At 29.8% G+C, this 25,541-nt stretch overlaps 3 protein-coding genes across 3 annotated transcripts in view; 2 read left to right on the top strand and 1 right to left on the bottom strand.

The window, feature by feature from the left end:
- LOC123306147 (tachykinin-like peptides receptor 99D) overlaps positions 1-8,024 on the top strand; it is a gene marked incomplete at its 5' end in the record, with an annotated part of 100,586 nt that extends 92,562 nt beyond the window's left edge. Inside the window, 2 exons of the mRNA XM_044888042.1 lie at positions 2,050-2,228; positions 7,901-8,024. Coding sequence (XP_044743977.1) covers positions 2,050-2,228; positions 7,901-7,963 — 242 coding nt within the window. The remainder of the gene's footprint in view (positions 1-2,049; positions 2,229-7,900) is intronic.
- A 9,845-nt stretch (positions 8,025-17,869) lies between these two features.
- On the bottom strand, positions 17,870-19,418 carry LOC123290516 (peptide deformylase, mitochondrial-like). The gene is made up of 2 exons (XM_044870737.1): positions 18,703-19,418; positions 17,870-18,168 (listed from the first exon to the last, which is right to left on the bottom strand). The coding sequence occupies exons 1-2, from the start codon at positions 19,217-19,219 to the stop codon at positions 17,978-17,980; spliced, it is 708 nt and encodes a 235-aa protein (XP_044726672.1). The 5' UTR covers positions 19,220-19,418; the 3' UTR covers positions 17,870-17,977.
- Positions 19,419-21,138: 1,720 nt separating this feature from the next.
- Positions 21,139-25,297, top strand: LOC123290498 (methionine aminopeptidase 1). Its single transcript, XM_044870714.1, has 4 exons — positions 21,139-21,337; positions 22,376-22,941; positions 24,566-24,746; positions 24,884-25,297. Exons 1-4 carry the CDS (start codon positions 21,178-21,180, stop codon positions 25,114-25,116), a joined length of 1,140 nt encoding a protein of 379 aa, XP_044726649.1. The 5' UTR covers positions 21,139-21,177; the 3' UTR covers positions 25,117-25,297.
- Positions 25,298-25,541: the final 244 nt, after the last annotated feature.

Below are 25,541 nucleotides of genomic sequence, written 5' to 3'. Positions count from 1 at the left end.
AATCCGGTCTTTTAAATGGGTTTTTTTTACTCCGTTATAAGTAATAGAAGTTTCGTAATTGTTCCGAAAATTTTACAGCCGTCTCTTGGACCATAAATTTAATTGAATTGATTTCGTCAAATGCCAATTATTTTTTCACAGTCCCAATGATACCTAATAATTAATTACGAAATAAAAAAACAAATATACAAAAAATAGGTACACCTGCCTAATTGTACGGAACCAATTTATTATAAACATTTTATTTTTTTTTATAAATAGGAAAAGGGCCTGCAGTGGTGGATCCACCCGTATGAGCATGATAGAAATGTCCATCACCTAAATATATTTCTGATTTAATAAAATTGTTCCTAATATCAAACTAAACCCAATTGATAATTTTTGGGGGGAACATTTTTTTTTTAATAAAAATTTCAAAGCATGTAGATTCTAAAAATCGAAAACCAATCCTAGCGAAATCGGTATAAGAGTACTTTCGGAAATCAATTTACCTACCCATATATTCGATTCTGTTATAAATGTACCAAATGTTAATGTCAAATACTTGAATATCGATATTCAGGCAGTGAAAAAAGTGTTTCAGATGTAGGTACCGGCGATTCATTAATGATACTGAATCAACTATTGCTATAAATGAGTACCGATTCTGGATGGCCAAATGGAAAAACATAATGAGAAAATAATTTCGCCACACCAGAGTCGATAGCTCATCTCATTGAAGCATGCGACCAAGATTTATATCGTAACTCTTCCAGTCAGTGTAGCTACCGCAGAGTGTTTCAAAGTTCCAAAAATTTGAGTGTTTTTTTAAAAGTAACTAAAAATTTTGTAAAATTTTGAACCGTTCTAATACTATACAACTGGCCCTAGATCTATGATAAATTTTTATATATTTTTTTTTAAATAAATGTTTCATGACATTTTTATTTTGAATTTCTCACTTAATAAAATTAATTAATAGGAGTTCTGTTTCTGTTCGACCATAATTAATTTTTTTTTTGAATCGACTTTTAATTTACAGTCAAACCTGGGTAAGTGAGAACTGGATAAGTAAGAGTAATACCCAGGACCCGTCATTTTAAGCTCCCAAATCCTTTATTAGCGAGAAACCTCTGTAAGAGAGAGCCGTTTTTCCCTCATGAACCTTCGTAAGTGAGACTGCTACTTATCTATACCTCTATAAGCGACAGTCGAGCTTTGTTTAGGAGGAACTATAGCTACAATTTACTACATTCGTACTTGCTGTGACTTGTTATTGCTGCGTACCTCTATAAGAGAGAAACGCTACCCATGTACCTGCATTAGCGAGAAACTCGGGTTAGTGAGAAACCTCTATAAGCGAGAATGAGATTGTGCTCCCTTGAATTCTCGCTTATCCAGGTTTGACTGTATAAATTCAATAAAATTTTTCGTCTTATCGCGGAACTTTTTTTTAATTGCTCGTTTTGAATTCTACAGTCGAAATAACTCGATGTGACAGCTGAAAATTTGACCAAAAAACCTGTTACACCAATCAAAAATAAAAAAATTCTGTCATAAAATATTTCTGCCAGAATAAACCCTGGGACACTCAGTCCATGTTGTACTTAAATAGTGTTAAATATATCTGAAAATATAGACTTATCGAATTGTATCGAAAATCAACGGAGAAGGGCTGAAGAGTCCGATTACTTGTGTTATTTTAAGTTTATTATTTTGTTTAATATTTTAAGTTATTGAAGTTAGTATAGCAGTATCGAGACGGGAAACAGTTGAGTCAAATCAGCAATCATTATTGAATTGATTTTATCGGACAGTATCGGTGCAGTCCGCCACCAAATTAACAACGAGTAACATATACAATAAGTTTAATTACGATTATCAAATTCATACTGATGATGACTACTTGGTAGTTGAAATGGGTATTTATACAATACAAAAAATTGATCTAGGAAATTGGGGCAAAAATCTAGGAAATTTATACTGCTATACTACCTTAAGTTATTTTTATTTCTATTATTTAATTATTTTGGTTTTTTTTTATTTATTTTATGTTTTTCCACAATTTAGATACCGCCATTATGGATTATAATAAATCAATTCGTAGTAGACTTCCAGTATCAATACAAAATGATCAAATGAATCGTACATACGTCACAGATGATCCATGTATAGTGGCCATTTCACCAGCATCTACGTCTTCGACATCTACAAATATGTCGACGGAGGAAATAGATTTACCATCACTGGTAATCATTTTAATTCAGACAAATCATGTATAAATTAACAAATTAAAATAAAATACCCTAATAATTATCTATACTAATATTCTAAAGCAAGAGTTAAGTTTGTTTGTATGTTAGTTAAGGGAAAGCTGTATCGTCGCTTCTTAAGATTGTTAAGAAAAATTTTTAATTAACATATATAGTAATTCTATTAACTTGCGACTTTTCTTTAAATTTTCTTTTGCATAATTAATAATGGAAGAGCCTAAATGGCCGAGCGGTCTAAGGCGTTTGTCTTTGACTGTTTGGACTGTTTGTCCATTTAGACTTAGGTTGCGGGTTCGAATCCAGGCAGCGGCAGTGTGGACAATTTATAATTAAAGGGAGTGCAGAAATGATCACATTGTCGTCGCTTGGATAAGAACGAAGTAACCGACTCCACCCACATCAAAATGTAATTGTAAATATGTTTGTAATTAAATAAATAAAGATTAACAAATAATGATGTGGGTATAGCCTCTGTTATAGCCGTATATGTCAGAGAAACGGAGGTTAAACCCCATTATTATTATTTTTATAATGGAAGAACCAGGCCAAAAAAAATTCGTTGAATTTTCTAAAGCTGAAAATATGAGGAACGATTTTCAGCTTTATTAAATTCATTTAAACACCACGGAAATCATAAATGAATCTGATGTATTTATTGTTCATCAATAAAGGCTGACTGACCAGCTCTGTTCTAACACTTAACTGTTATTTATACGCAATATACAATCTATATAACAATTTTCAGCTATAATAAATTCATTTTAGTATACCTACCACGTAAAACTGCACCGTTTCGATAGAATAAATCTGACCCCTGTTCTATCGTTCGCTTGACTGACCGCAGCATGTATGTGTACACAACTACGATTACCCATCCTCAAATTTTCAGCTTTAATAAATTCAACGAATTTGTTTTGGTCTGACTCTTAATCCATAATGATTGACTGGGAATTATTAGGAAAATTACCTATTTTGAGTACCGTTTAAAATGGAATGCAATTTTTAAATTATTGACTAATTTATCATTTTTACGTAAAATAATATTTTCTTGTATAAAGCATGTCATAACTAACAAGGTCCAGCATAGCACACGCTATAAATAAAAATTGATTTTTAAAATTTATTTAAAAACGTGCTATCAATAAATCATTAAATATAATCAATTATAATAAATCGATGACAATAATTTGATTGTATAAAATAATGATTGATTACGTAATCATATCGGTAAGTATTGATTTGTTATGGTTTTAATTATATAGATCGTTACATGTGTATACGCTTGAAATTCAATTAATTCACTGATTTACGTAACAACACTGTTCTCATGTCAGTGTGACCTTTATGGCCTTACATACAACTTCCCAGATGATGAAAATAACTTTCTTTAACTGCATAAAACACTACGATATCAATTATTATATTGAAACAAACATGTGTAGCTTAGTGGTTAAACACGCGCTTTCTGTACAAGAGGTCCTGAGATCAAAACCCGGGAGCGGAAGAAATATTTTTTTATTGTTATATAGCTCCAATTGACCTGAAAATTTGACGGTTAGTAGATGAAACCCCAAGAAATAAAAGTTATATGGTGTATTTGCCCAGGTGGTAGTAACCACCCCTACTAGGGGTTGGAAAAATTTATGTTGAAATTCTATTTTTCACCTGAAATAAAATTAATTATGAAGCGTAAAAGGAGTACCTATTGTGAAAAACTACAATTGTTTACTGATATTTCATTTAAAACAAAAACAAAAATATTTCATGCATAAACTGTTGCGCTTTAATTCAATCGTGCGGTTAATTTACTCTTGCAAAAATTTTAATTTAAACAATAAATGTAATGTGATTGAAATATTGGGGAAAATTTGAGCAAACCGAAAAGACTTACCATTATTTAATAAGAGTCGATTTAAGTGGCTCATTTGTTGTGACATAAAGCCCAAAAAAGCACACGCAACCACACCAGAGGGAAATCCATGGCGAACGAAAATTTTCGTGAATATTTTACCTTTTAATTTAAAAGATTTATAAAACTCTTCGTCAGACTAGTTATTATACTCTGAATATAAGTAAAATTTTGGTACAGGTGTTCATAAAATCACCTAACCAATCCATTTCCGGCTGTCCGCCCGTTCATCAGAACGTAAGAAACGTGCTGAGGACGTAAAAAGTCAGTTTGAGTTCGTAAACGAGCAACATTGGTCAATTGGGACTTGGGTAGGACCCTTCTTGTAAACCATTGGAGATAAAACAAAAATTTAAATATAAAAAATGTTTCTAATAATAAATTAAACAACTTTTGTTTGAAATTTTTTTTCGTAAACATCACTGTTTACCCGTGTGGGCGCAAGTTAGGACAACATTTTGATGTCCATTATCTACAATACTTCAAAAGTCTTATTATCCGATCAATCTTATTCATTTTAATAAAAAATACAATAATTAGATTTAACAAAAAGTAACTCGACTGATTCCGAAAATCCATTTCAAACCCCAGTTAACTATTAATCAATCAAAGCCAGCCAGTGCCAGTGAATGCCATAAAAAGTATATATCTATATTTATAACAATTGGTCTACAATAATTAGCTTTTTAGCAAACAATGAATAAATAAATACATGAATAATGAATTTATTCTAAAAGACAATAAAGCTATATTTGTATAACTATTGATTAATTATTAGCTAATCAAAGATTGAACACATTAATTGAACAATACTTGTACAATACAAGACAATTCCTACACTACACATTTTCTTGTAATATGTTTTAAGTAATGGAATCTTTAAAGCTTTGAATAAGAAAGTGTATAACACAAATAATTACTAAATAATCCTATTGGCAATAAATATATTCCATGTCACTACAATTTATATTCTAAAACTAGCTTGATACCCGTCCGCTTCGCTGGGCTTAAAAATAAAGACCAACGCGTTATAGTCTCCACCTTTCTAACTCTCACTTATCCCCCTTTCATAACATTTGAAATAGGGATAGGGATTGTTTCACACAGGTAATATATTTACAAAGACCGGTAAGGTATAAATATCTTAAAATTTTGTAAACCAGGGCCAGTCAATGAATCTTTATAAACGCTATTCGACTACATTGTTTAAAGCTTACTTAAAGAAGTTAAAAACAAAACTTTGTGCATTCTTGTGAATCTCAACCTAGGGGGTGAGAGCCACTCTTTCTCGGGGGGTGAAAAGTTTATTCAGAAAATGACAACGGGAATCGTTATAGCGAAAAAATTTTAAGCAAAAAGTGTCATTGAAACATAATTCGAGAAGTCAATACTTTCCGAGTTATTGGCAATTCTGAGTGTTTAACGTCAAATAGCTAAAAAAATTCTTGCTCATCGGTCAGAGTGGAGGCAAATTAATTGTTTATAAGGCTATAGCTCCTAAACTATTGAAATTCATTTATTTATAAAAAATTTCGTATGTCCCCACTCTGAGCGACGAGCAAGTTAAAAATTCAAATTCAGCGGGTTAAAATACGCCGAAATATATTCCTTGTTCGGTAGGATCTTTAAATGCATATAAAACCCACTCAACGCCTAGACTATCTTACGTTAATGCATTTTTTAGATGCTCAACGCTTAGACTATATTATTTTATATCGTAGAATATCGAATGCAGAGGTTGATATCGTTGTAAAAGATCTCTGTAGTTAAGTTATAGTAGTTAAGTTGAATAATGAATTGATGGTGAAAATTAAAATCATTAATTTATGTAAATAGTTTGAAAGTAGCTAAAATAAAGCACTATAGCTTAAATAGATATCTAATCTGATTGGTTTAACAACAATCTTACATTATACATAGATTTAAATTATATAATTAACTAGCTGTACCCGACCATGCGTTGCGCAATGTCATTCATATACAAGTAAAAAAAACTTTTAACAAAAAGAAAACCGACTTAAAAAGAAAAACTTTTCCAAAACAAATTAAAATGCACTAAAAAGTAAAAAAATAACGATAATATAAAGTAGTTAAAATTATTGTTATTTTTGGAGTCGGTGTCAGCCAAGGAAACAACTCTGACAGAACAGTTTGCTACATCAGCTTGACTGGCACCGACTCCAAAAATAACAATAATTTTAACTACATTATATTATCGTTATTTTTTTACTTTTTAGTGCATTTTAATTTGTTTTGGAAAAGTTTTTCTTTTGAAGTCGGTTTTCTTTTTGTTAAAAGTTTTTTTATTTTGTGATTTTATTGAATCTGAAGTACACTAACTAATTTGTCACTAGAAAAAGAATCATCGAAATCGGTTGGCGTGATATTGAGTTTTTCGTCCTCTTGTCGTGCATACTTAATGCAAATTTAAGACTTTTATGGTTTTCTCATGGATGCCGTTGTCAGAACTGGACTAAAATGATATGGGACCACACGGGAAGCACCAGCTTTCAAATAGATAAAGAATCATCAAAATCGATTCTCCCAGTCAAAAGTTATGAGGTAACAAACATAAAAATAAAAAATAAATACAGTCGAATTGATAACCTCCTCCGTTTTTGTTTGAAATCGGTTAAAAAATACGCTAGTTTTAGTAAAAAAATTTCCGTCAGTTTTAATAACTTATGAGTCCAGATAACTTGTCAAAATCATGTGAAATTCAATGGCCTTAAAACTATGGAAGCTACCGTGGTAACCCTCTGAAATAGAACTCATGCACGGAGCGAATGCAACCAAAATGAATTTTAATTATAATTATATTTATTATTTATTACGTCGTAGGTCTTTGAATAGTAAAACTTTAATAAAATTATTTAATTTTACAAAACACAAATATTATCTGAGATTATTAATAATTTTATACATATTTATAAATAATAAAATATTGCGGTTAATATTAACAAGTGAAAACAAACAATTGACTGAGTTAATTGTTGAAATGCCATGCATAGTCAGTGTTGATTTCTTTATCACATTACACATACAAACATGTGACACATACATAACTGATAATCAAGTATAGTACATATTATAAAATTTCCGCCTAATTGGCGCCCTCACGGGTAAACAGTGATATTTACGAAAAAATGTTTTAAACAAAAGTTGTTTAATTTTTGATAAGGGACATTTTTTATATTTAAACTTTTGTTCTATCTCTAACGGTTTACAAGATGGGTCCTACGGACCCAAGACCCAATTGACCCATGATGCTCATTTACGAACTTGACCTCACTTTTTACGTCCTGAGTACGCTGTAAAAATTTCAGCTCGAAATCTTTTTTCGTTTTTGAGTTATCATGTCCACAGACCGGAAATGGACTAATTAGGTGATTTTATGAACACCTATGCCAAATATTTTTCCTAGCATCATTATTTTTAAGCGTTACAAACTTGGGACTAAACTTAATATACTATGTATATTTCATATATACATGGTATAAAAATGATCGAAAATACACCAAGAAAACAATCCTTCAAGGGGGTTCGACTGTCACGTGAATAGTCAACTAGTCAACTAGACAATTTGTATGATGTAAATGTAAGAAAATGCTCTAAAAATATCGGAAACTAGGCAATGTGTATGACGTAAATGTATTCAAATGCTCTAAAAATATCGAAAAAGCGTCAAAAACCAAAGTTTTTTACCTTAAATTAATGGTCTTTGTTTATTGTGTTACAGGATCAGTCCGATTACCAATGCACCTCTCAACAACTTGTACGCCCCAATCAACCGGAACACTAAGTCAACACAATGCATTATCATTTCATCATCAGCAACAGCATCATCATCATTATCGTGGCGGAAAGCGATGGCAAAGCAATGGCAGTAGCCACAATCGTACAATCTCTTGACATCAATTCGGTGCACCAGAACTAACGGAAATCACCGAACCAGGTCCAAGTAGTAACACAGAATGTGTTACTGAAATGATGGATACACTATCCAGTGGTGGTGTGACAGTGGGAGGTCCAGCTACGTCCACAACATTGTTACCACAAACGAGACGTACGTGGATATGAGTAAGGGACCACGAAACGTCTTTTCGGCAACGGAAAAGCGTTTCGTATGATATGACTCAATTGTAAAATAAAAGAATATAAATATATTTAATCTGTAAATAAAAAATAATGTTTGCTAGGATTCGAAATGTTTCGAAAAGAAATGAAATTGCAAAATAAAAATAGAATATGATGGTCAGACGGTTCACTTTCTTTACGAATGGGAAGACATCGCTCCTACCTATCATTCAAGTCAAGCCAAAACCTTCCCGCTTATAATAGTAATAGGACTAATTCTCTGGACTATTTTGCAATTTCAATGCTTTCCCAGGCCTAAACTATGACGTATACTATGTAAAATTTTATATCATATATATAGAGGGGTATAATAAGTCTTTTCACTCACGAATTTATTAATGAATCTGAATTTGACAAAATTTATTTTTGTACAAAAAAATACTTCTATTCTATTTTTAAACCGATCAAAAATTACCAAAAATATCAAGAAGAATTTTTATCTCGCGATGGTTACTAAAATATTTGAGTTGTTTTAAAAAACTGCTTAAAAACGTCGCCGTCCTTAATTGAATTGCTCTTTTATAAAATTGTTTAAATGCACTCCTATTCATATCTCGGGAGTGATTTCTTGAATCATTTCCAAAACGACCATTATCAAATTCCTATCGAATTTTCTCAATTTGTGGACATTCTGTATATGCGATGTCAAAAGTGAATAGCTAACTTTTTTCTCGTAAACCAACTAAAGTAGACATAAATTTTAAAATAGTCTAAATTGATTTAGTATATTAGAAAAGGTGGCCATGATTTTTTTTTTTGACATTTACTGTTTTTAATTTTTACAGAAATCTTTAATTTATGGTTTAAAATGATGATCATTTTGCTCCATCTATGATCATTATTATGAACCATAAATTAAAGATTTCTGTAAAAAATTTAAAATGGTAAATGTCAGATTAAATTTAATTTTAAAATTTTTTTTTTAAACATCTCTATCTTTATAATTTATAGCTCACGAGTTATTCTGATGTATGAACTATGTTGCTGTACAGTTTCATTATAAACCATTCGCTAATTTTGGCGTGAAAATGTAATAAACAAACAAACAAACAAACAAACATGTTTACTTTCACATTTATAATATATATAGGGATTTGTGGCGAAAAAAAAATTAATTTTTTGACTAGAGTTATGTGACTTCGATACTACCATACTACCTTAAGAAGTAGAAGTACTATTTTCACAATCTTACTTAATTAAAATGTACCTAAGTTGTATCCGGGATTAGAATTATTTACGGTAAAACCTACAGCTTTGATAATTTGATAAAAGCATTTGATTTACAAATTTTATTTAAGTAGACGTGTCTAAGTAACAACCATGAAGGTTATAAGAAGGAGAACGATCGCTATAGAAAATATTGTCCCCAAAATATGGATAAAATAGGTGAGGCGCTGCGACCGCTAAGTAGTATCAATAAAAGCGGGCTGTTGTGCGCTAATTTGAAATGATATATCAATTTGTACATTATGCAACTAACTTCATCTACTTGTACTCATAAACAGCTAACTTCGCAGATACTACTTGATGATGACAGCGCGGCTGGTGGCTGAAAAATGAACTATAAATTCTACAAATTTTCAGGGACAGGCCCGCTAATGCTTTAACACGTAGCGATCGTTCTCCTTCTTTATAACCTTCATGGTAACAACACAATTGAACACAACACAATACAATTCTAATTAAATAAGTCCATTTTATTAAAATTAAAAATTCTTTTCAATTCAATCAAGGTCATATCGTTCAAATTCAATCAAAAATTTTCATTTAATTTTCTGTCATGAAAATGATGTCTAAATTTATTTTATCACGTTAGGAGAAAAATTCTCACTGCAAAGGCAGAAAAATGAAGTTGATTTTTGAAATCTCTAGAATTATGGAAAATATTAACGTTTAAAACTGTATTTTCATTTGAATAAATAAACCAATAACCGGGTTTTTTTTTCTTTGCTGCAGAAATTTCGCATTGGAATATGTTTAGGTATATCCTCCGAGTGTAAATCCCAATTGGCGTGACGATGGGGCGTGAAGTTCAGCTGCCATCTTGGTAAACACGTTTAACCAAATATCTCGTGAACCGGGCATCGTACAACAAAAATGATAAGAATCATTTTCATAGAGAATAACATTTTCTATAACTTTTATTCGAAATTTTTTTTTGTATGAAGCATAGGTTTTTATTTATACAGCTCCAAATTCTCCTTAATATGGTTATTGCTAAATATATAGTTTTGCCGTAATATATTACATCCTCAAAGCAGCTAAATTTTACTTGTAGTAAAAGAAAACTTGTAAAATGGACTCAAATATTAATTAAACTAATTTACTTATGAATCATAAAATAACATTTCAATTTTTTTTTTTTAATTTCTTTGCAAATTATGATTCACAAATCTAATAAAAACAAAAATTGATTTTTATAAATAAAACACGCTGAAAAACAAATTTTTTTTTTTTGAATGTAAAGTTTTTATGATCGTAAATGCGAGAATTAACATATTCAAGATATTTATTGGTAAAAATTGATTTTATTTATTTTTTATTGATATCACAAACTGGCTCAATGAAACTAAAAAACAATAAAAGATTCCAATTTAAATTAGAGCAAAATGTTATTGTATCAAATTTATGCAATGGTTACTACCAAAAGATTTCGTATTAAGGTTGATTGGGCATTAAGGTAGTGAGGTCAAGGTAATTTTAGATTTATGGTTAAAATTATTTGTACCTTATTTTCAACTTTGATGATGAATTTTGTTATAACTTCATGAATATAGACGAAAGATAAGAATAACATTTAATAACAGGATTATGACCTAATTATTCTATCTAATTTTTTTTAATTTTCTGTCATCTCTAAAAATTTCTTAGAAAAAAACATTGATATATAACCAAAAATATTGAAGGCATATTTTTGGTACAATACCTTCTGCTCTATAACATTTTTTTTTTATAAATTCCTTCCACACTGATTAAAATTTAAATCACTTAAAGTATATTTAACGATAATTAAAAACTCTTAATTAATTATTAAATGAACATATTTTGTACAAATCAAAAATAAATTTTACAATTTTAAGTATAGACATTTATTAGTATAAACTGTTTTAGGCTATAAATAAATAAATAAATTATGAATTTAAAATAAAATAAAAATTGCCAAAAAAGAATAAAAATAAATAAATAAAATATAATGAGAATTTTATGTACTTTCTATAATTTGTTTGGGAAAACACATGCGCTTCAAAAAATGATGAAAAAAAAAAAAAACATAATAAAAAAATACTTACAAATAAAATACATACTGTGACGTCATTCAATCACCACGAGATTCGAACCATGAACCTCTGGTAACCAAATCTAGTGTTTATTCAACTAGAAATATTGTATTATCGATATGATGTATCGATTTTTTCCATAAAAGTGACAACTTTAATTTGAGTATCAAACCATTTAATCTTTTTTTTTTTGTGAACATTAAACTTTGGACGCCCATTAATTGTACCTAGTAAGTAGGTATCGGAAATGACCATAGTTTTATGTGTTATATACAGGATGTGCTCATAAAAAAACTAACGGTTTTTATTAAAAACATTTTTCCGAAAGTCGTTAGCCGTGCGACGGATACGGCAAAGGAGCTAATTGATTTTGTACTATATTCGCTATTTAAGGATGTATGAGCATGACAACAATGTTTGATTTAAAGGCTCAAAATTTGTTTGTAGGTAGTCTTTTACTCAAAGAATATGTGGTTAAAATTTCAGCTTAGGTATCCGTGCAAATTTTTAAGAAAAAAGTCTTTAAAAATCGATATAAAATACATTGGCTCTTATGGAGGAATCTCAAAAAACGACATATTTTGGAAGTTTTTGATAATTTTCATTTGGAATGAATGAAAACAAATTTAAAAAAAAACTTTTTAATAGAAAGTAAACATATTAGCAATGAATTAGAAAAGAAAAAAACTAAGTGTCACCGTCCATATAAGGGATGTAAGAGCAGGGTAGATTAAGGGTTGAAATTATTTTTATCTTATTTTCAACTTTGATGATGAATTTTGTGATAACTTCATGAATGTAGACGAAAAATAAGAATAACATTTTTCGATATGTGTCTTGGTTTTCGAAATATTGAAAGCTATATAATTAAACAAAATTTTCAATTTTCGATATTTTGAAAATTAAGCCAGATTATCGAAAAATTTTATTCTTATTTTTCGTCTTATATCGTCAAGTAATCATATAAATTTATCATCAAAATTGAAAATATCTATTTTTAAATTTGTGCCCCCACTACCATGCTCATACATCCTTAAGGGAAGTTTTCAATATTTAATGTTTACAAAAATAATTTAGCCTTGGTGGAAATAATATTTGAAGAAAGAATAAATCTTAATAAGTTCTAGAAAACCTTGAAAAAGAAACCCTGAGAAAGTCTTAGAAACTCTGAATTTCTCAACGCTTTTGGGCTAGTCTACTTCAGAGTCGTTGCGTTGGGACATTCAGAGTTATTCACAATTCCTTTGATTATTTCAAAGTTTTCTAAGACTTATTAAAACTTATTCTTTCTTCAAACATTTTTTCCACCAGGGAGATTATAAAAAAAAAGAATTCAAATAAAAAGAATTAATAAACAAACAAAGAATTAAATCTGTAATAAAAAAAAATAGATTCGAAACATTTTAAAACAATTTAATTGATTTTCGAAATTCAAAAAAAAACTTAAATTAACTTTGGTTCCGAATAAGAGTACATATTTTTCCAATAAACACCAATTAATGAAAGTCAGATGCACAAAAAGTACACTTAAGTTTCTAATTTTCCCAGATGGAGTATTTTTCATATCTGAGGTGAAACTTAAAGGACACTTTTATGAGCATCTATTGATTTTAAATTTAGATTGATTGGTAAAAATATAAAAATTGCACGCAAATATGATTTAAAAACAATGAAAAAAAAAACACTTAAAATTTTGGCTTATTTTGTAGCTAAGTATAGGCAAAGTATCAATACAAGCATGCCATACAAGTTGCATAGAAACTTTTATCATAATAAAATTATCCGTGCTTATTTTTAAAAAAATATTTTACAAATGGTGCATATTAGGATTTTTAATAAAATATATCTATTATTGTAAATAAAATCAAAATTTAAAATATATTATTAAAACTCTATATCGAATCACTACCTATAAAACAAAAACGATTATATATTCATGTGACCAAATAAACATGTGATAATTAGATATTATTAGAGACATATATTTAGAAATATTTTAGAAAATGGCTAGAAAAATACCCAAAACAAAAATGTACATATTAATTTTATAGTAGTGTTAATTAACAAATAATGCAATGTATTTGAATTCAATCAATAATAATTCCTAAACAGTTGGTGACTTTAGAGTCATAAAATATATACAAGTCATTTAACTTCTGTGTAAATATTTTAGTTACATTATTAAACACTAGATAGCGCCACATATATCAAATCCAAATAGCGGTATTAGTAGAAAATTTAAAATAAATGAACAAGTTTTAATTTTTTATAAATTCTATTTATATTTTCATTAAATCAATAAATAAATTTAATTAACTGTTGAAATAAAAATTGAATATTAATTAATTAATTAATTATTGCCAAGTGGTTTGGATTCGATACTAGTGGCGCTGCTATGTAACAGTTTTGTGAACTAACTCGTACATCAATAAGAGAACATTAATGTTCCTAATACATTTTATGTAGAGTTTAAGAGACTTGTGTATATGACTGCGATTATATTCGATGTTACGACTAACAAGCATAAACGCGAAAAAAAAAAATGTAATATTTTTCTAAATGAACTAAATTCTCCACCATAAATATACATATTACGTACTTTCGGATACTGTTCTTTTTATGGTTATCCTTAAAAATTCCAAAATTCACTCGCCTGTATATATAGCCTTTTAGATATTTTTATTTATACTATTTTTTTATATCATAAATGTATTTATTAAATACTCTCAAAATTAATCCTGATAATAAAAATTTATATACTTTTCTATTATAAAAAGTCAGTTTAGGAGGCTATGCCATCTGGATGAAAAAAAAAATCTTCAGCAAACAATGTTTAGCTTTTTACGATTTGACGCTGCTGAAGTTTTTTTGCATCCAGGTGGCAGCACTTTCTAAACTGATCACGGCTTAAAACCAAAATGTGTAATAGCGTGTGAAATTAAATCAGCATAACATTTGGGCTATTGTCCCATTAATTACGCTCGTTATATAATCGCATGCCTATTAGTCGTAATAGACGTATGAAATTTAAAATATTAAAAACATCTAGTTGTATTATTGTAATCGAATACAATTGTGCATAATTTTTTATAAATATCAAATAAAAAAACTTAAAAATAGCTACTTTATAAGTTATAACTATAATCAAAGAAGATATTCTTGAAAAAAAAGTAAAGTTTATTCTAAAAAAAAAAAGAAGAAAAAAAATTGTACATATTAAAAATTAAATAAATAAAAACAAGAAACTCAACGTAATAGATGTCAACTTTAAAATGATTTAAAATGTATTCATTTCATATTTTTGATACTCAAACGAAGCTTATTCATTTTATGATTATTTTATTTTGCACTTATTAAACTTATGCAGCGTTGCCAACCCAAAATCTGTCTAAGTGGTAGATATGAATTGAAAAGTTGGTAGTTTTCAACAAATTCTGCTTAAAAGTTGGTAGATCTAATATTAGATCTAGTTACTTTGAATTACTCAAAGTTGATAATCTACCAACTTTCTATTCTAAGAATACTCAAAGTTGGTAGATCTACCTTAAAGTTGGTAGAGTTGGCAACGCTGAACTTATGTGTGAGGTGCTGCTTTCACAAATGCGCGGTGGCACAGAAAATTTAGTAGCGCAAAACGTAAATCTATTTGTTTTCAATGAAGTGCTGACATCTACATTTGTTTTCAAATATGAATTGACATTTCATTTGTTTTCAATGAAGTGCTGACATCTACATTTATTTTCAAATATGAATTGACATTTCATTTGTTTTCAAGTATGAACTGACATTTCAGGACTTTATGACCAGGGAAAAACAAATGGAATTAGCACAAATAAATGTTATATTATTTCTGAGCAAAGAACACAGTAACCTCTATGAACGCTTTGACCTGACATTGTATCACAATAATTGTAGAAGCTGCCGCAGCTTTTTTTTTGACCACCTCTCTGGCTACAATCGTCATATGAAAGTCATCGTACCAAAAACGTCAGGATCGGAATAAAAATTCATTTTTCGGATAAATTCTCTCATGGCGTGAAGTGAGCACCTTACGCATAACGGCGGATTATTATATGGAAATCTCATAGAACATATTTTAATTATTGAAATACTGTTATTTTTCAAATGTTCTTAAAATTTAAAGGTCGAATTATTTATTCGAGAAACAAATGTATTATAATTAATTTGTTTTTAAACAGTTTAATAATTTTTATTTCTATAATATTGTAAAAATTAATTTTGTAATATAACTGAATTACTTAAATTAAAATATTTTTGTCAACTTATATTTTAACTTGTATAATTTTTAATAACTTCCAATAATTACTTCAGTAAACGAGACTTAAACGTCTAAATTCTTTCCTATAGCTCCGATTGACTTCAAAATTTGGGATTATGCGTTTTGCCCCGGGGGTTGTTAACCACAACGTGGAAAAATGGCTACCTGGGAATCGAAAGGACGATGAAATCTAAACAAAAAGTGTCATTTAATTTTATTTCGGAGTATTTAACGTTAAATAACTGAAAAATTTGACGTTTTTCGAAAAAAAAAAAATGTATCATACGCTTTTTAAAGTACTGTAAAAAGCCTTGAAAATGAAAACAGTTTCAAGCTATTTGAACGAAAATTAACGCGAGTTACAATGAAAACAATGTTTCTTGTAGCTTTTATTATATGATTTATTCAGCACAAAAACTGGTGAATTTACCACAGGAACTAAAATTAATATGCTCACCGCTTCCCAATTTACTTTGTTTAGGTACTGACAACATGCTTAAAAAGTTTCTAACAGTTTCGGAAATATATAGATTTAGAAATATTGCAATTTAAATTCAAAAAAATTTTTACAAAAAAAGTGTCTTTATCGTTAAGTAACTCGATAAATAATTAAAATTTAAGAGTGGAAATGTTTAATTCTCTTTCGCTACCCCCAGACAAAAGTATTTTTATTTCACTTATCTAGTCTCATCTAGTCATAATCAAGTTTATTAAATTTGTCTCAAAATAGAAATAAAAATATCTCATTAATTTCCCATAATTTCACTTCATTCTCATACTTAACAAATGTCTATATATTATATAATATGAGTAGGTAAATGAAAACCATTCTCGTACAAGGTACAAGGAGGGGGGGGGACAAAGTGTTAATAATAAAATTAAAATGAAAAACTTTACGATCAATTTGAATTTTATTATTATATTCGATTTTAACGAGAAATAAAAAAGCTATGCATTCAAAGCTATATATTTTTTATACATGATTTCCGTTATGTTGTTTAACCTTAAATGAAACACGTGGAAAAATTATCGGTACAATTCTGGTTTATTAGCGCAAAGAATGTTTTCTTTTCAAATTTTTATAGTTTTGTATTAATCTTTGTGCGAAAAATACCCACTACTGAATGAATAAGACGGGAGAAACTGTGCCAATGCATGCAAAACGTAATTTTAAGCAATTTTCTCATTACTAGATTTTAACTATCATTTTACTTTAGATTCATGTCTAGGAGTCTTGTTCAGCCAGTAACAACCATACAAGATAAGAAGATAATCTAAACTAGAGGATAAACACAACAAAAGTCCTTAAATTAATATTAGGAAAATTTTTGAGCACAAATTGTAAAGTATGACTCAAATTTAGTAGAATTACATATTTGGTTAATCAAAATTGGATAAAATTTGAATGTAATAGAACAAAATGAAATTTTTTGACATCTGATGACGTCATAAAGGTAAAAAATTCAATTTTATCATTACACAGGCAAATTTGATCCGATCTTATTGGAATTTTTTTTGAAACCCACTAATTTTGGGTCACTTTTTTCATCTATGATGCCAATTTTTCGCTAGCTATCAATTAAGTGCTTAATTCCGCGACCAGGAATCCAAATTCTTGAAACCTATTCGAGCTAGGATAATTTTGATCACAAATTTGAAAAGTATGATCAAAATTTAGTTGGATTACATATTGGATTTAGTTGGAGTTTATTTAAAATTTTCTACTAATACCGTTATTAGGATTCGACATAAGTGGCGCTGTCTAGTGTTTAATAATCTAACTAAAATATTTTCATTAAGAGACCCATGGTTTTGTCAGAGGTTAAATGATTTATGATTGTGCCTGTTACGATGTGACACTGCTTAATTTTTACCCAGATGGCAGCACGGACTAAACTGACCACGTGATCTAAGTTGTCGATCAAACGTCAGCATGAAAATACACATTATTGCAATTATAGGTACCATAAATGAAACATTGGACAGTGGATATTCGTCAAAAAAAAGAAAAAAATGATATTTAACAAATAATGATTGCGTTTAATCTTAATTTGTACAATCATATAGTTAACGATCTTTACATTTTCTATAAATAATACATAAAATAAAACTTTAAAAATGTTTATGGTGCAAACGGTATTGAAATACGACCAGAATGAGCATTTACAGCTTGCCAACAGGAACATGATAATGATGGACGATCCATTAAATCCGTATACATTTTTCCATCTAAATGATCCATTTCATGTTGAATAACTCTTGCAGTCCAACCCTGACTATTTAATGAAACTTTTTTGCCTAATTCATTTAAACCTGCACAAAAAATTATCTTATCAACCTTTTTTTGGCTAATTTTAATAATACAATAAATGAGAACAAACAATTGTATTAATTGTTGAAATACCCTGTATAGAAAGTGTAAAAAAGAGTTAAAAAAAGCAACACAATTGTCACGGCCTTTCGGACGGCATTTATTTGGTTTTCGAAAATATTTTCTAGTGTTTTCTAGTGCAGTTACGACACTTTTTATCGGAGTTTTCGTGGAATATTGCCGATGTTCCCAGAATATTTAGAAGATAATGTGAGATCCGGAAGTCGGGTACTTCTTTCCCCTCTTATGGGTGAAGATTGAAAAGGTACGAGTTTGGAATAACATGACTTCGTTGAGTACACTCAGACAAACATTTTCCAGCGACTTCCATAAAAATCTACTGACGGGGAATCGATTCCTCGTTCAAATACGTTATTTCCTCGACTTCCAAAAACTAATTATATCCAAACAACATATTCCCCTCCTCGCCCCAACTTATTAATTAATTCCATTAATAAATTTAAAAAAATCCTTACCAGAACATTGTACGCTAATATGTCGAGGAACATCCGCTGTATATCCTCGAAAACTTTCACAAGCTTCTGGAAACGTAGCTTTCTTATAATCCAAAACCCTTAAAACAGGATTTATAAAAACAGTGAACGGTATATGTTCAATTTGTCGTGTTTTTCGAACATCTTTTGGAAATCGTTCTAAATTCTTATGATTTAATTCCATTAAAAATATTCGCAATGGAACACCAATTTGTGGAGCTGATATTCCAATGGAATTATATTTTTTCATAACATATTGTAATTGTTTGATTAAGTTTTTCAGTTCCGTTGTGTGTATTAAACTATCGGGGACGTTTTCGGCTTTAACTCGTAAAATTGGATCACCAATTTGTACGATATGACTGTATGGAGGTGTTGTTTTTGAATAAAACCAATTTCTATACCAAGCAGAAACTTTTCGAAATGATATATTACGGATTTGTGTCTTTAGGTTGGATTTAAGAGGTAAAATAGGTAAAACTTTCGATGTATTAAACATTTTAAGGGATATTTTTTAGGTTAGATTGACATCACCGATTAAAATTTCAAAAAAATCGGTCACAAATAATAAGACACAAACTAAAATGGTAAATAAAGCCTTATAAGTTAAAAATTAGAAAGTTTAACTTAAGTTAAAAGAATTCGGTGAAAACTTTCTTCCTAGTTTTAAACATGTGGAAAATGACATTTAAAAATTGATAAAGAAATTTTCTGAATTTATACTTGTTGTAAGCATAAAGATATTTTGGTCAATAAACATTTTAATAGACATTTTATAAAACTCTTAAAATGTCACAATTTGAAAAACTCCCAATAATTATAAGAATCAAATACAAATTTAGATCAAAAATTTAAATCGGATGGAAAAAGTTTGATCAAAGAATACAGATACATATAGATTCTAAATTTTACCAGAAAAATTAGGGAGAGTCCATAAATCACGAGGTCTGATCAAGAGGTGGGGGAGGGCTAGTTCAAAAGGTGATGTGAGGAAGATAAAATAAAATAAAATTTTATTGATTTTTGAATTAAGTCGGGTAATTTTTAAACGATTTACGGGTAACCAGCCAAATTACTTCTGTAAGTTAGGACGATTACCATGGAGGTTAGAGATAAGGAGAACGATCGCTACACGCTAAAGCATTTCTGGGACACTATTTCCTACAGCGATCGTTCTCCTTCTCTCTAACCTCCATGGTGATTACGATATCCGTGGTGCCACGATTTGAAAACAGAATATTGTCAAACAAACTTAAATAAAACGAACGAAAATGAAGAATACATTTTATCGAGTTTTGGCTTGGTTTTCGAGATAAAGAAATCTAACAAGTAAAATTTTTCCATTTTTGTAATTCATCATCATCATCATTCTAGCTTATTGTCTTGGAGATAAACTTTCACCTTCAAATAGTGGCCATTGCTGCCAGTAGCAAGTGGCGCTGGGTTAAAAAGTCACTTTTACGTTTACTTGTAATGCTAACGATTATTACTCAGAGAGCGCCAATTTCGATTAGAATAGTTTTGCGAAAGAGCGACAAGCTCATCACGATTAAGTAATGTTCGATCTCTCGTTATCTCAAATAATCGGTATTTTAACTCTCACAAAATTTACTTCACGTTTGAATTTTTATTTTTGTATCCAATTATACGAGGCAATCTGCTATACAAACTGGATACATAAAATAACCATATTATACCCTTTTTGTACCCGATTATACAATCTGGCAGCCCTGATCGCGGCGCCAAGGATATTATCATGAAGGTTATAAAGAAGGAGAACGATCGCTATAGAAAATATTGTCCCCGAAATATGGATAAAATAAGTGAGGCGCTGCGATCGCTAAGTAGTATCAATAAAAGCGGGCTGTTGTGCGCTAATTTGAAATGATATATCAATTTGTACATTATGCAACTAACTTCATCTACTTGTACTCATAAACAGCTAACTTCGCAGATACTACTTGATGATGACAGCGCGGCTGGTGGCTGAAAAATGAACTATAAATTCTACAAATTTTCAGGGACAGACGCGCTAATGCTTTAACACGTAGCGATCGTTCTCCTTCTTTATAGCCTTCATGGATATTATAATCGTTTATTTTTGGTCAATTTCGGTATGCTCAAATATGTTTAGCCAAAAAATAACTACTCTAAAATCACTACATTGCATTCATTAAATTCGATTTCGATTTCGATAGTTGATTGAATGTAAACAGCAACAGATGTAGACACTTGTCAGTAGACATTCATTTATGACAATAAAATTGAAATATTTAATAATATTTGTGAATTTTATTTTTTAATCTAGTAATAATAATATTTACAAAAACTAATTATTATTATATTTTAATCAATTTTTTACAAGCTTTAATTTATATAGATTTATTATTTGAAAAAATTATTAAAATTCATACAAATAGTTAATATTGCGGCGCTCAGTCTGTCTAGTAGTGAAAAATGGCTGACCAATATACTTGTGAAACTCCTGGTTGTAATGCTCCAGCTAGTTTACAATGTCCTACATGCATAAAAATTGGAATAAAAGGATCATTTTTTTGTACTCAAGAATGTTTTAAAGGAAGTTGGAAATCTCATAAAATCATCCATTCGTTAGCACGTAAGTACGATCGATGCATGTAAAACCGCAAACCAACAAAAAAAAAGCATGTCTCATTCATAGAACACTTCAAAAAAACTTCTTTCCAAATAATTTTATACAAAGCTTAAAAAAAAGACTTGAATAGTTTCCGTAAATTTCAACTTAATGAGTTTTTTTAAGATTATTATAATTACGCTTTTTAAGAATTTTAATTTCATAACCTCAATTTGTCAATTTTTATTTGTAAGAAAAATTCATCCTTTAAAACATATTTAAAGTCCTACAAAATTTCCCTATTGGAATTTTTTCGCATCTAATTTGGATTTTCCAATTTTTATCTCAATTCGGTCACAGTTCAGATTCAAATTCAATGATTTTGATTTGAATTATCAAATCAAAACACTAATCGAAGAAAAATAACCCCGCTAGTCACGCAAACAATACTAAAGTATTCGTTTTCGCTTTATTTGACCATATTTTATAATATTCCATCATCAAATCGTGCCGCCACGGTTATCGTAATCTTCCAGGATACGTTTAGTCAAGGAAATAAGGTATTTGTGATCCAGAAATCGACTTGTGGACAATGGATTTTAATTGAAGCCGGCAAAAAATATTTATCTGAATGTACTCAACAAAATCATATTCATGCGAACTTGTGCTTTTTCGATTTACGCCCCTGCAGTGGGAAAGAAGTACCCTTCTTCCGTACACAACATTCTCTTTATTAAAAATTTGTAATTTGGACGATTCCAAGCATTTTTATACTCTTGACAATTTTTACCAAATCTCACCGTTTTCGAGAAATAAACGTTTCAAAAAAAAAAGTACGGATTTTTACCGAAAATTCGTTATTGACGAAATGCCTTATTCTATAGACTATTTCCGCCGAAATTAAACTTAAATACTAACTTTCATCATTGGTAATTAGTCCCAGAAACACTTCCCTAAATTTTAAAGTTATCTAAATCATAATGCTTGGCAAAACATTTAAAAAAAATCCCATAACCTCATTTTACAGTTTCATAAACTTTCCAAAAAAACAAAAATCTGTAGGTGGTGAATCAACCGATGGTAAAACCGAAGAGAACAATGAATACACACCGTGGCCTTCGTACAAATTTAGCGGTGTTTTACGTCCATTTCCCAAATCAGCAAAACGTACCGTCCCCGCACATATTGAACGTCCCGATTATGCCGATCATCCAAATGGCTACTCATTATCGGAAATGTCGGTGAAGAAGAGCTCACAAATTAAGGTATTGGACGATGAAGAAATTGAAGGTATGCACGTGTCATGTAAATTGGGTCGTGAAGTACTCGACGAGGCTGCTCGCGTCTGTGATGTTGGTGTAACGACAGATGAAATCGATCGAATTGTACATGAAGCGTGCATCGAACGTGAATGTTATCCGTCACCTTTAAATTATTACGAATTTCCCAAATCATGTTGTACATCGGTGAACGAGGTAATTTGCCATGGTATTCCGGATATGCGCCCGTTAAAAGATGGTGATATTTGTAATGTGGATATTACAGTTTTCCATCGTGGTTTTCATGGTGATTTAAATGAAACATTTTTTGTTGGAAATGTTAGCCAAAAGCATAAAAAATTAGTCCAGGTAAATATAACAAGATTTCATACTGGGAGTTGTAAGCCCGCCAACTTTTATTCGAATCGACTTGAAAATTTAGGATAATATTCTCGAAATGTTGTAGAATTAATAAAAACAATACTTTTAACCTTACCCATAAAATATTAAGGGATGGTAAATATTTTGTAAGATATTGATTCAAAATTTAGAAAGTACAAGCTATTGGATCAAATATATTTCATTCTGGTTCAATCACTTTTTGCCAAGATGTGTCTGTTTGAAATTTCGAGAAAATTAAAATTTAAGTTCGCCTCTTTTTTACGTGGCCGGTTATTTTGTGATAGAGGTCCCTCTATATTGTGTCCAGGGGCTCCAAAAGATTAAAGACAATCCTGTCGGTATCTGTATAGAACCTTCAGCATCCTGTGTGACTTAATAGGGTATTATCGTTAGTCAAAAATAAATAATGAAATTTGAAAAAAGTTAAAATTTATGTAAAAATATATTTAAGGATGTATGAGCATGACAACAATGTTTGATTTAAAGGCTCAAAATTTGTTTGTAGGTAGTCTTTTACTCAAAGAATATGTGGTTAAAATTTCAGCTTAGGTATCCGTGCAAATTTTTAAGAAAAAAGTCATTAAAAATCGATATAAAATACATTGGTTCTTATGGAGGAATCTCAAAAAACGACATATTTTGGAAGTTTTTGATAATTTTCATTTGGAATGAATGAAAACAAATTTAAAAAAAACTTTTTAATAGAAAGTAAACATATTAGCAATGAATTAGAAAAGAAAAAAAACTAAGTGTCTCCGTCCATATAAGGGATGTAAGAGCAGGGTAGATTAAGGGTTGAAATTATTTTTATCTTATTTTCAACTTTGATGATGAATTTTGTTATAACTTCATGAATGTAGACGAAAAATAAGAATAAAATAATTTTTCAATATGTGTCTTGGTTTTCGAAATATCGAAAGCTAAATAATTAAACAAAATTTTCAATTTTCGATATTTTGAAAATTAAGACAGATATCGAAAAATTTTATTCTTACTTTTCGTCTTATATCGTCAAGTAATCATATAAATTTATCATCAAAATTGAAAATATCTATTTTTAATTTTGTGCCCCCGCTACCATGCTCATACATCCTTAAATATTCTGATTTCGAGTCATAAAAGCACATTTTTATTTTATAATATTAAAATTAAAAATCGTAAATTTTAAACTGTATATCGCGTGACCTAAAACGTGGGTAAGCCTTGCTGTGATGTCATATCGGTATGAGTCATAGATCATCAGTTAGTTCAGTTTAGACAGCTGGGTATAATATGTCCATAGATAATAAGTATTTATATTTATTATAATCAGATGTCTATGAATATATCTGTCAAACTTATTTGTGTTATTTCGTATAATGATACCCATATTACGTCATCAAATTGGATGCCCGCGTTTTTGACAGTTTAAAAAAGGTTTAAAATTTAAGTTTTTGGCAAGAAAGTTTGTGTTTTTTTTCCGAAATAAATTTTTGGTGGCATCTTATTAGCAAAATCAACATTTTGAAGTACTTTTTCAAAAAATAGTGGAAGACCCTATTCTTTTTGTTTTGATGAATAGTAATTTTGTATTTTTGATGAATGATTTTAGGTTACATATGAGTGCCTTAGTAAAGCGATAGAATTAGTAAAACCTGGTGAAAAATATCGTGAAATAGGAAATGTTATTCAAAAACATGCTCATGCTCATGGTTACTCAGTTGTTCGTAGCTATTGTGGTCATGGCATACATCGTTTGTTTCATACAGCACCAAATGTACCCCATTATGCTAGTAAGTATTTTTGTTTAAGGATGTACGAGTACCAAGGCGATTTTAAAATAAAAAGCTTTTTTGCTCGTACTAACTGAAAGTTAAATTTTTCCAAAATTATTCATATTAACGATGAAATTTTTTCCCTGTAATTATAGAAAATAAAGCGATAGGTGTGATGAAACCAGGACATTGTTTTACAATTGAACCAATGATATCAGAAGGTACATGGCGTGATGAAACATGGCCTGATGATTGGACAGCAGTAACAGCGGATGGTTTATGGTCCGCACAATTTGAACAAACCCTATTGGTAAATGAAACTGGCTGTGAGATCTTAACACGTCGACGAAATGCCACTGGACTACCTCATTTTATGGACAATCTATAATAATTACTGTTATTATTATTATCCGTTATTGTTAATTGTAATTAATATTTTGTCTTTGTCACACTCAAATGGTTTATTGCGGGAACGGGGAAGTGGGGGAAATGGAAAGTGTCTCCCAATCCTCCTGTTCTAGTTATTTGTTTTCAAACAAAATAAAAAGTTGAACGCGTTTTTTTTTTAATTTTTTGTTTTTTTATTTATTATTTTCTTTTGGGCCAAGTTTTGGTTTCCATGGCTTTCTGATTTTAGTGGGGCTCAGGTAAGTATTTTGACAAAATGAAAGAAAATGTGACTTGCAAGTGGAAGATTTGAAGGTAAGTTTAATTAAGATTGTTTTGAAAGTGGAAGGGGGTCTCATTGTCCGTCTCACTCTGTTCCATGCAAAAAAGCATAGAACTAACGAAACGCTGACAACTTTGTGTTTG

Source organism: Chrysoperla carnea, chromosome 1 (assembly GCF_905475395.1).
Source record: "Chrysoperla carnea chromosome 1, inChrCarn1.1, whole genome shotgun sequence".
Classification (NCBI taxonomy): domain Eukaryota; kingdom Metazoa; phylum Arthropoda; class Insecta; order Neuroptera; family Chrysopidae; genus Chrysoperla; species Chrysoperla carnea.
The sequence above is the reverse complement of the archived record's forward strand: the minus strand, read 5'-3'. Positions and strand labels throughout refer to the sequence as shown.